Source organism: Pollachius pollachius (genome assembly GCF_949987615.1).
Source record: "Pollachius pollachius genome assembly, chromosome: 6".
In the NCBI taxonomy this organism is placed as follows: domain Eukaryota; kingdom Metazoa; phylum Chordata; class Actinopteri; order Gadiformes; family Gadidae; genus Pollachius; species Pollachius pollachius.
Genome location: NC_136939.1, coordinates 22,337,979 through 22,350,212, shown reverse-complemented (window position 1 = coordinate 22,350,212; position 12,234 = coordinate 22,337,979). Strand labels below are relative to the sequence as shown.

Below are 12,234 nucleotides of genomic sequence, written 5' to 3'. Positions count from 1 at the left end.
TGATTATGATGTTGAGGATGATGACGAGGATGATGGGCAAAAAGAACCATGGGAAAAGAAAGTGACCGGGGGCAACAGTCGAGGCCCGACGATGACTAATCCAAAATGTACAACGTTGCGTCCAAAACACGTACGCATAAACAGGAGCCGCAGTGACGTTTCACTGTCAGATAACAATGTCTGAAGGTACGCACACAAACGCACCACATATCACAAGGAAAGCAAGCAGAGGGGAGGGGGGGGGATGACTCACACAGCCATGATATCACCCCTCCCACATCCCCCCCCACCCCCAGAAATCTCTCTCCTCTCCAACACTCACTTACTTACTCGCAAACACATCCATACAGACACACGTAATCTCTCTCACACACACACACACACACACACACACACACACACACGCACACGCGAGCGTTAGTTGCATACCTTAAGACCAGCATGGATGCCGTGGCCCCATCCTTCTTCTCATCCCTCCCGTCCCAGACAGCAGTCTGCTGCGGGCCGTACCGGGACAGGTTCTCCACCTCCTTACCCGACCCACGACCTGGTGCTGTCCCCCTACGGCCTGGGATGGACCGGCGCTCCGTAGGAACAGATGTCAAGGAAAATCAGGATGTTAATTAGGGCTGAAGAGATAATCGTGTGTTCCTGTAGCAGGTTGTAACTAGTTTGGGTTTTACAAAACTGTATTTCTCCTGTGAATACAGGTTTAGTCAAATGATTAGGGCGTTATGATCTACTTTTAGTGTTTTCCTTTAGAAGCGACACAACCACCTATGTTACCCAACACCTACAGCTTCAATTTGAGAGAAATAATGCGTGTGTGTGTGTGTGTGTGTGTGCGTGTGTGTGTGTCTGGGTGTGTGCTATTGTGTGTGTGTGTGTGTCTGGGTGTGTATGTGTGCGTGTGTGTGTAAATGTGTAAGTGTGTAACGTTGTACTGCCAAGAGGCAGACTTTATGCGTTATCTGATGGAACGCTTCAGATCGAAAGCTATCGGAAACGACGGTAAATCTTTTGAAAGAGAAAGTACCTAATGTCCCATTAGCTCATTGAAAAGTGTCCAAGTGTGGCTTTAGCATAGCTCTGAGATACTTGCAGGCATGCCGCAGGAGCGTGGGCATCAGACAGACCCTTTGATGAACACAGGCCTCCACTCTACCGGCTGATGACCGCTATAACACACGCGTGCAGACGAGGACTAAAGGAGGCTAGTGTAGAACGACATGTCGTTCACCATCAATTGCTCAAAATGAAAATTCTGAAAGACTTCCTTCTCTTTAAATCTAGAGGGCCTGACAGGAGACAAAGACGTTTTTTTTGGTTGGGAGGGGGATCTGGAGAGGTTTGGCATAGAAGTGGAGTTACGAAGGACATCTGGACAGCGAGCACATCTGCACCGGTTGACCTCGCTGGAGGGATATAGAAGGAGGTCTCAAATGAACCTGGGACCGGGGTTGTTCCGACAACTCAGAGGGATTTTTCCAATGAGGAAATATCTTTGGTGTAATTTAAGTGAGGACATCCATCGCTTAACCTTCGAGCACACCCCTGCCTCATAAACATCTAGTCTCAATGTTATTTTAACTAAGGGGTTTTCTTCAAAGTGAGAAAAGGCCTGTTTTGTCTTAGCACCATGTATGTAGCGTGCTTGGTCCTATGAGTGTGTGCAGCTTGCGCTCAGTATCCTTCAGCCATATGAAAATGTTGTTGATGGTCTAGGATCCAGCAGCTGTCCTGGGCTGAGGCCTCCTCTTCAGATGAGCTAAACATGCATCATTTCTTTGTGCAGCTGTCTCCGTTTTTCCTCGGTGAATTCTAGAAAAAATGGTGTGCATTGGATGCTGTTTACGGAATGCTTTATTATCAGCAGTGCTTAGGCTGATTCCACATCTCGGCGGTTTGCATTTTTTTATGTGCTGGAGAAATGCTGTTGTTTTTTTACTTGTGGGATCTGGACCGGTCTCATACTTTTTTTGTGAATCATCACATTTGCTAAAACAAAGGGTTTGTTGTCCATTTAAATGTTTCAACAATGAGTATTGTGCTCCCTCATTTGCAACTCCTTCACAGGACAGATCAGAGTTTACAAACTTCCAAATTAAAAGATGGTGCGATACCATCTTTCCATTTACAGTTAGGTAAACAGTCTGCAAATCCAGAGATTGTTCACAGATTATCCTTTCAAAACAATTTCCTAGGAATCGTATTTCTAGAGAGGGTTAAAGAGAACAGGGAAACAACCACAAGTAGATTGACAGAAAGAGCACTATTTTATCTCAAACTATTGCATTATAGATAGAATGAACTAGTGCACAGGTTCAGTATCCCAATGTAGTGAAATTAAGACATTCACCTTTTAAACTGCAAACGACCATAGACAAAGTGGTGAAATCATCACTACCATTGTAGCTTCATAGTGAGAGATGAACAGACCTCCAGCTCGGCACTGGATCGACTGTACTTCAATGCATCGTCCCAACCATGCAATAAACGTTAAGTTAGCTTCAAAAGCAGGCTAATGTAATATATTGACATTGCTGACAAAATAGCTTCCTTTGTCAATTGCTTCCACATCGATCTCATCTCAGGCCTTGGGTTCCTGTTTCCTGAGCAGCTAGGATGCAGGGAAGGCCGTCTGCACTACGCTCCGAATGCACCCTCAGCACTGTCCATTTCTAGCATAATCATCAGGTTTAAGGATGGCCTCTGACCTGTCCATAAAGACCCCGTCAACACTGCTGTTGTATTGATACCTTTACACAAAGCAGTCATGACAAATAGCCTTGAAATACAAAATAAAAACAGACTTCAACCGGTTACAAAAGTTTCATCATTGAAATTCTGTATTTATTCATTCGTCAATACACTATGAGAAGAAAATAAAAGCTTTTCATTGTTTGCTGTTCATTGCCAGTGACGCTCTCTCAGACAAATAGTTGCCTAAAACCACCATTTTGATTCCAGTATCTGCGAACTGGAATCACTGGAAACTCAAAAGGAAAAGCATTAATAACAATCAGATCCTGGGTAGTTATTTTCTACTCCAGCCCACCACAACACAAATCTCCTAGATCTCCTCTAGTTGTATTATGTATTATTAATATTTGGAGAACTCTGCTTGTGTGATAATTAGTTTGAAAATACAACAAAAGAAAAAAATGATTTTCTTGGTCTTCCACCATGACGGAATATGTTCTGTAAATGAATTGATACCTGCTTTGACGTGACACAGCCCACAGCTGTCTCGTATACCAGGGCCACAGTGGAAACACCCAGCAATCATCTATCACTCCTAAATATCACTGAAAGTACAGTAACTTCATGTGTATGGAATATATTACTTAGTACCCTTAACTAATACACCTAGCCCTCCAATGGTTTGGTCCAGAGACCGAGAGCCATCAAAGACCGGGTCTTTAACAAGCACTATAGGGGAAAACACGAAACAAGACTGCCCCCTGGTGCAGAAGAGCAGTACATGCGTCTCTACAGACATTTACATGGAGCTATATACAATATAGTAGAGATAAGGCATTATTCAGACCACACACACACACACACACACACACACACACACACACACACACACACACACACACACACACACACACACTTGTATTTTCCCGAGAATCACATGGAGAAAAGAAAGGATCAAACTAGATGTTAGGTCTCAGCCGTGTGTTTGATGAAGTTACGTCATTCTTGATAATAAATCAAAGACAGGCCAGAGACACGATGAAGAGAAGGGATTCTCAGTAGATGAAGAGGACGCGGGTTCGGGGTAGCGTGGTGAAGGAGTCGGCCATCTTGCGGACGCGTGCGTAGTTGATGAAGCCTCTGAGGAAGAGCAGGAACCCTGGAGAGGTGAGGAGGGGGACACATGAGACACGGCCAGCTGTCACCGTGGAGACACAGGGCCAATCGCCTGTTACACCAGCACAACAGATCAGCGCATCCTTGAACATTATGGTGTGTGACTTGGTGGTCCGTCAGCAAGTGACTCACCCAGCACCAGGAAGACCCACCACAGCCAGTACTGGCCGTCAAAGTAACTGGGGAAGTAGCTCGAGAACTGCAAGGGAAAACAAAGGCCACAGGAATGTTTACTCAAGAAACATGTCAAAACAACTTTGAACCGTTTATATCTGTACTGAATACAATTCAAACAAATTAAATAACTATGTCAAGCGTCCATTTTGGCTGGAATGACAGAAGCACACTGACAGGAAAGTGTGTGTGTGTGTGTGTGTATTAGGGGTGGGAAAAAATATAGATATGGCAATACATCGTCGCCCTTCTTCGTGCGATACGAGAATCGATAAACTGGCACCAAATATCGATACAATATATATTTTTAAGAATTTATTTTTAAGCTTTATTCCTGAAGAGTTAGACAGGAAATATGACCCAAAATATCTAGATTTCAATAAATAAAATAAGGCACTCTTAATTGATTTCTCCGCTCCTCGAGGTGGTGCTCAATTTTGGTGGATTTCGGTTCAAACTCAGTTTGAACCGACTTTACCCTTTCACAGTCATTTTGTATTCATATATCGTGATGAATCGTTTTTCGGATTGTCTAAAAATACACTGATTATTGAAGAATTGCTGTATCGCGATATTATCGGGATACAGCAAAATCCAGTCCCTCCAGAAAAACACGATTATGCAATTGCATAATTCAACGCATAATCAGCCAAAGTCTGCATATTCATGCGGGGGCCGCATTTTTTCAAATATGCCGCACTTTCACCACATAAATTGCAGATCTCCGCGCAAAATATGCGGGGCTTGCATGATTTCATAATCCCCGCATTTTCGTTAGAAAAAAAGTCACATATCTTAGCAGAAAGTTGAAAAATGTTGTGTTTACTTCACACAAGAGCAGCCATTTCCCCCTGTTGCCATGGGAACGTTATGAAGTGACGTAATTACGCGACGTGAACGTCATCGAAAAACTGCAGTTTTCGCAAGTTCCCGCAATTTTTGCAAGTTCCCGCAATTTCATCGCATACAATTGCATAAATATGCCGCGTATTTCATCGCATTTTTTAAGAAAACGTGCCGCATAATCAAGGATTTTTGGCCACAACAATCACAAAAAAACGCCGCATTTTTCTGGAGGGACTGTATATCAGACATTATAAGTTACCCTGTGATTCCCACCCCTAGTGTGTTTGTTTGTGCATTGGTGTATGTGCATGCGCGTCTTACCCGAACAATGAGGATCCATTTGACGAGAGACAAGCCAAAGCCTGAGATGGCCCCGTAGCGGCCGGCAGCAGAGGAGGTCAGGCAGAAGGACAGGAAGAACCCGATCCAGTTGAACAGCAGCGCCACTGGACAGGGGAGCAAAAGGAAGGCCAGTGTTACCCAGAGACACACCGTGAGAGTGTTCAGCCCGCCAGAGTCGACTGAAGGCTGGAGGGAATGCTCCCATGCGGGCGGCTTGTGGCTCAGGAGGTGGAGCGGGGTGGCCTGGAACCCGAAGGTTGCTAGTTCGATCCCCGGCTCCTCCTAGAGTGTCGGGGTGTCGCTGACCAAGACACCTAACTGCTCCTGACGAGCTGGCTGTCGCCTTGCATGGTTGACTCCGCCGTCGGTGTGTGAATGTGTGAATGATTGGGTGAATGTTATGCAATATTGTAAAGCGCTCTGGTTAGAAAAGCGCTGTATAAATGCAGCCCGTTTACCATTTACAATACACACACAGCTTTCTAGAGAGACGGAGGAAGAGTTTACAGTTCTACGTAAAGCCCTTTTGGGAAGAACAATGTTGCGAGTGCGACGCAGACACACGACAGGGATGTTCGCAGAGGTGTCTGCGTTCGTACTGCCACATCATGTACACCAGGGGGCAGTACAGCGATTCAGGCACCATACCCGTGCCCTGCTCGGCCAATCAGAAATGAGATGAGCAGACCTCAGCAGAGTCTGACCCCGACCACCTGGGAGGACCTCTTCACGATCAGGCCTCGCACCGTGGGCCTTTTACATCAGTCAGACACCGCAGGGTCTTTGGAAATTAATGGTGAATGATATGTCCGAAAAAATAGTGAAAACAGTAGTCTACATTTCCAGTATGCACTTTTCCCGTCTAATTCATTACTCTCTGTTCTAGCGTGTTGTAGTCAGTGCGACTGAATGCCTGGACTCTCCTGATGGTTAACCGGCCAGCACCCCATCATCGATTTAATGTTTTTCCTGTATGTATGCACGTGTCAATTATGGCCCCAAATGATCATCCCTTGAAGGAGGGATTCCCCACTCTGCGTTCCTCCTCAAGATTTCTTCCTTGCTGATTAAGGGACTTTTTTCTTGCCCTCTTGGTGGGCAAAGGTCAGGGGGGGTGTCATTAATATATGTCCTGTTGAGCCCTTTGAGACTGCACCGGTGATTAAGGCGTACAAATACACTAGAATTGAACAGCGAAACCTTTAAGGACTTACTGAAGAAGGTCAGCATGAAGATGCCGTCGTTTCCTATCCTGAGCTGGTCGCTGTCCTCGATGTCATCCCTGGTCACAAAGTCTTCATCCTGATGGAGGCCAAGGAGAGGTGGGAGGAGAAGTGAGAGAGGAGAAACGCAACACCGCAGAGACCGACCATCACAGTGAGCCAATCACACGTAGACAGTAGGGGTGGGGGACGCAATATCGACGCGGCCATACATCAGTGCCCTTCTTCGTGCGATACGAGAAACGATACACTGCCGATACAGAAACGATGCTGGCGTTAAGAATCTCTTTTGCATTTTTATGGAAAACAAATAACGGAAAAACTCAAGTTTGGACCATGAATAAGATTGAAATCCAGCACCTTTTCACAGTCAATTTGTATTCATCGTTAGACAGATGTATCGGATTGTCTAACAATACATCGATTACTGCGGAATCGCTGTATTGTTCATCACGATAATCCCGATATTATTGGTATCGCGGGCTATGTATCGCGTATCGTATAATATGGTGAGGTAGCCTGTGGTTCCCACCCCTCGGGTACCGTGCGGCTGTCCATGAAGGAACACATCCACCACAGGTCAAGCAAACTGGTGAACAGTGTCCCTAACCCTAAAAAAAAAAAAAAAAAATCAACTCAACATCCGGCAGCCAGAAATAGGAACACAAGTCAGCGGACACTCAAGCACACCATACTCGAAAGATTGATCGGAGAAAAATGCTTAAAATAAAATAAAACCACCCAGAAGCACAAGGCTCACGACAGCTATCCCCACAGCTCCCTAGTTACCTCCAGCGAACTGCGAATGACATCATCGATCGTCTCCAGACACTCCCTGTGCTGCGTGAGTGGCTGAGCACAGGGAGTAGGAGGGTCAAGGCAAGCAGGTTGTGGCAGAGAAACAACACCAGCAGTCAAGACAGTGGCACAACATGGAGGAGCGCAATGCTACACGGTGACCACCAGAGGTCAGAGTACCGCCCGTTCTTTACCACAGTGCTACGGTTGTCACTCAGGGCTCATTTAGGTCCCTTTCTCTGAGAAGGAATTTTGTCTTCGTAGAGCGGGTAGGGTCAAGGTCACTTGCTCATGGATGCTTACAGGTAGGCTGTGGACATTGTTGATCGAACCCGGTCCTTTTCAGCTGGGAGTCGAACCCAAGGCAGTGCACCAATAGACTTGGAGCTGCACTACTACTACTACTACTACTTCAACTATGACAACTTCTATCTTCTGTATCTTGTTTGAGACTAAAAAGACGTTCTGACCTCAAATCAGTGAGCATACGCAAACTGTCCGGGCAGTGTGCCAAGACAGTGACTAACAACACAACACGACACAAAGAACACTTGTGATAACCAATGCCTTACCGGAGATAAAAAAGGCCTGTGACACTGACAATATAAAATTCTTTAGATAATTGCCATTATTGGTGTGTGTGTGGGTCTTTCCACAGGAAGCATTGGGGCAGAAGGGGCAGTGTATACATTCCTGAGCTCACACAGTCCGTAGGAGCAAAACAAGCAGGCAAATAGGGAGAGAAAGAAAAACATGTTGTTACCAAGGGAACGGCAGCTGCCTCAGCCTTGGTCCGTTCCGCCTCATCGTAGGATGGCAGCGTCGTGGCCACGTTGTAGGAGGGGGGCTTGGGGAAGGCGCCGTCCTCCTTGAGGTCAAAGTAAGCTGAGGAACACACAGCAGAGTCAGGCCTCAGCCTCGGGAAACACAAGGGCCAGGGATGGCCTTTTCCCACAGCCGACTGTACCGGGATGGCACGGTCGGCTGTGGGACCCTATTTTATACACCAGCACCGTGCCATAAGCGCGCAGCATCGTACCGTAAGTGTAAGTAAGTAGGGGTGTAATAGTATGAAGATTTAACCAGTATTATCGCTGTCTTTTTTAAAGTGTGTTCAATATGTTCAGAAAGCACTGCCAATCAGCGTTCACTCCCTGCAGTTAAGAATAAACCGCAACATGGAGGAGAAAGTGATTGTTGCCTTTAGAGGACTCCCGGAGCTCTTTATCTAAATAATATAGATATCTATATAATATAATATATAAAATCACGGTTAAAAGCTGTGTGCGCCACCGGATAATATTATGAATCTTAAAGACTGCGCTGGGTTCTCCGACGTCTCTGGTTCTTCCACAACAAGTAAAGGCTCGTAGTGGGGGTTACCTCGGCCATGGTTGAGAAGGAATTGGGGGAAAGGAACTTTGACGTTGATTCCCTGAAGTCCGGATTGAACCACGACATGGAGGAGAAAGGGATTTTTGCCGTAGGGGGCCGGCGGCAGAGCACCGGCGGGATTCCGGGAGCTCAACTCCGGGAGACTGCCAACAGCAACAAACCCTTTCTCCTCCATGTCTCGGTTCAATCCGGACTTCAGATTGATAAAAATCAGCGCCTGCGCCGCGCGACAACTTCAAGAGACTCGGATGAAGCTGGGAAGGTTCAAACACGCGGTTTCTGTACAGCGATAATCCACCGCGATAATAATTGTATTTGAAATGAAAACGGTCATTTTAATCGTTACAATTTTTATCAGGGTTCACCGTTAGACCGGTAACCGTAACATCCCTAACCGTAAGTGTACTGTACCTTATGCGCGCCGTGCCATAAGCGCGCCGTACCGTGAGCGCACCGTAAGCTCTTGAGAGCGATTGAGATTTGGAAGCACAAAGGGGAACTTTGAACGTCTGACTGATTCATCATCGCTGATATCATTTTGCGTGTCACCGTCCATCTGAAGAGCCCAATATATTCAATGCGCGTTAAACGAATAAATATGATTTTATGGTAAGCTATGATATAAAACTAAATAGGCAATAAAGTGTGGGCGTTGTGGTGCCAACGTCAAGACAAGACAAGCATCAGTTAAAGACACACCTTTAAGCAGGAAGTCCGGTTGTTACGGAATGCAAATCCACAACATACCGAACTGAAAGGTGCCAGTATAGTACAGTGATAAACCACCAGAGGCAGCACACCAGTATAGTACAGTGAGAAACCACCAGAGGCAACAGACCAGTATAGTATAGTGGGAAACCACCAGAGAGGGAGAAGACCAGTATATTATAGTGGAAAACAGCATTCATTCATTATCCCACTTTATCGCCATGACGACATCGAGCTCCAACTCAATGACTATTCCAGACTTTAGGTGTTGATAATGATCCAATCCTATTTTTCCTATATTGTTTAGAAGATATGTCTAAATAAATAAGTCTTTCTCCACATTCAAGACGTGCATAAATGTTACAAATGCTTTTCTCATTTGATAATGACAAGGCATTCCTAACTTGTTATTTACGTAGTAGTAATAATAATAATCATATACATACCAGCATTTTCTGCAGAAACGCAACTGTATGGGGGCGGGGCATCGGCTGCTACCTGTGGAACTTGCTCTGAATCCTCCTCATTGGTCAGCTGTCAACAGGAGGTCATGTTAACCATCGACCTACGTTAGCATTGGGTTTACTTTACTCTGGTTAATGTTTCAGAAGCTCCGCCTAAAGCAGACAGACTGAAAGTGACGCGGTAATGGAATAGAGGTCTGCATGATTTATGAGTCCCTGCAAACCACCACCAGCGCTTTCTTAAAAAATACAAAATAAAGCATGAGTAATATATTGGATTAATTATCAAATGGACAACTACAACGAATGAACTATATACCTATCTTACACAGAGATACATTTGAGGGTTATTATCGTCACGGTCCGATGGTAGTAGACATAGGCTGTCATAGAACATGACATCCTCTCTCCACCGTGCAGCCTGTAACGTTACGAGGACGAGCCTCTTAGCTGGTGAGATCCACGACTCACAAGTCAACATCTGCCAGCAAGTCTGGATTTAAAAAACACTCCCGGCAGCACAAGTAGATTAGTGTTCATTAGGGCCTCACAGCCACATTGCAGGAGGGAGGGACCTCAAAACTGGAACTCAACGCTCAGCGACAGGAAGCGAAAGCTACGAAATGGCAGGGGTTACGCGATCAACATGATCATTAAGCCTAAACAAAACTGAAAGCGACGACACGTTTTTATCAACTACCACTTCACTGCATTGATAAGAAGTATTTCCACTATGGTTTAAAATGCACGGTTGACATCGCTGGGTCGCGTACGCAACATGTGATAAGGATATATAAACCCCCTTTTTACAGTAAAACTGACATCTCGTTTCTCAACACAGCACCATCCAGGCCCCTTAGCGGCCCAGTGCGCTGGACCAGCTCTAAAGGAGTCTATACAGTGTTCACGTACACCACTGACGCAAAGTGTCACTCTTCCTCTTCTTACCAAGCGGGACACTAGCGACCCTGGTAGATATGTGCTGTCCGTTAGCATCACGTTAGCCTCACGCTAAGCTACGTTCAAGTAAGCTTCATGCTAAGCTACATTCACGCTAGCCTCATGCTAAGCTACGCTGGCCTCATGCTAAGCTACGTTAGCCTCATGCTAAGCTACGTTGGCCTCATGCTAAGCTACGTTGGCCTCATGCTAAGCTACGTTAGCCTCATGCTAAGCTACGCCCACGTTAGCCTCATGCTAAGCTACGTTAGCCTCGTGCTAAGCTACGTTAGCCTCGTGCTAAGCTATATTAGCCTCATGCTAAACTCCGTTCACCAACGACAGCGATGGAGGCGCTGAAGAAACATCCAGGAAGAGACGCTTCAGCCCGGAACTAACACTAACCGTCCGCTTCATCCCGTTAAACATAAACCAGCACGATCCGCGGCCGTGTACTCATATATTGAATTCGCTCAGTTACAAATCAAGCGAGTGAAAATGTACCGTTGACGTATCTTCTGAAAAATGATATTATCATGTAATGACACCTCGCGTACCTGCTGATATCTGGCGTTGGGTTCCGCCATCCCGGATCACTCGTTTCCACAAACAACTGCTATAAATGACAGAATGCCCCTCAGATTGAAAACATAAACCAGAACAACAATCCGATCAGTCGGTCTTGAAGACACGATCAGGCAGAATCCCACACCTTCCTTTTCCTTTCAGAGAACCAATGACGTCAATGGTCACAACACACTCTTGCGCCCCCTGTCTGTATGCGCCCATCACCAGGAGAACAAAACACAGAAAAATGGCATTACCTAACCTTCACCTTCCCTTCGTAAACCGTTTCAATGTTTTGAATAAATAATGTGATGTTGCTGTTTTTTTAAAGAAAGAATTCTAATGTAATGAAAGGAGAACCTGTCAGTGCTTGAAAGAATTATTTACCAACCCATATCGATTAGAAGTAGGCCTATTTGAAGAATACAAATAATAGGTAAATGGTTGTTTTCAACCGTATTACAAACAACATACAAACCTGAACTACTTTCCATGAGAGGTCATCCCAGAATGAAAGCAGTCTACAAATGATGGCCATGAAGGAATAATCCAATATAAAATACCCATTCTCAAGGTTTTATTATTAATGTCTTATCAAGGGCCTTGACAAGTTCCTTCCGCTTTAATCACTGTTTATTCCGTCATCGGTATGACTATGATACCATTATGCACGTGCACAACAATCAACCGGTTTAAGACATTTTTGTTGTGTGTGTTCATCACAATGAACGCTTTAGCATGTCACAAATAGCACAGCAAAAAACGATTATCACAAACTGGGGTCTGGTGAAGTTTTATTGTATCTTTAACTTTGTAATAAAAAGACATCAACAACACCAATGACACTCTTTATATAAGCCGTGAAAGAAGCCGACTGGCTGTGAGGGTGAGGCGGTGGC

The 12,234-nt window shown here is 45.3% G+C and overlaps 1 protein-coding gene across 1 annotated transcript; it reads right to left on the bottom strand.

Annotated features, from left to right (window-relative positions):
- Positions 1-2,827: 2,827 nt before the first annotated feature.
- On the bottom strand, positions 2,828-11,485 carry LOC307076647 (NEDD4 family-interacting protein 1-like). Its single transcript, XM_079737722.1, has 7 exons — positions 11,326-11,485; positions 9,812-9,899; positions 8,026-8,147; positions 6,456-6,543; positions 5,221-5,345; positions 4,012-4,078; positions 2,828-3,862 (listed from the first exon to the last, which is right to left on the bottom strand). The coding sequence occupies exons 1-7, from the start codon at positions 11,353-11,355 to the stop codon at positions 3,759-3,761; spliced, it is 624 nt and encodes a 207-aa protein (XP_079593848.1). The 5' UTR covers positions 11,356-11,485; the 3' UTR covers positions 2,828-3,758.
- Positions 11,486-12,234: the final 749 nt, after the last annotated feature.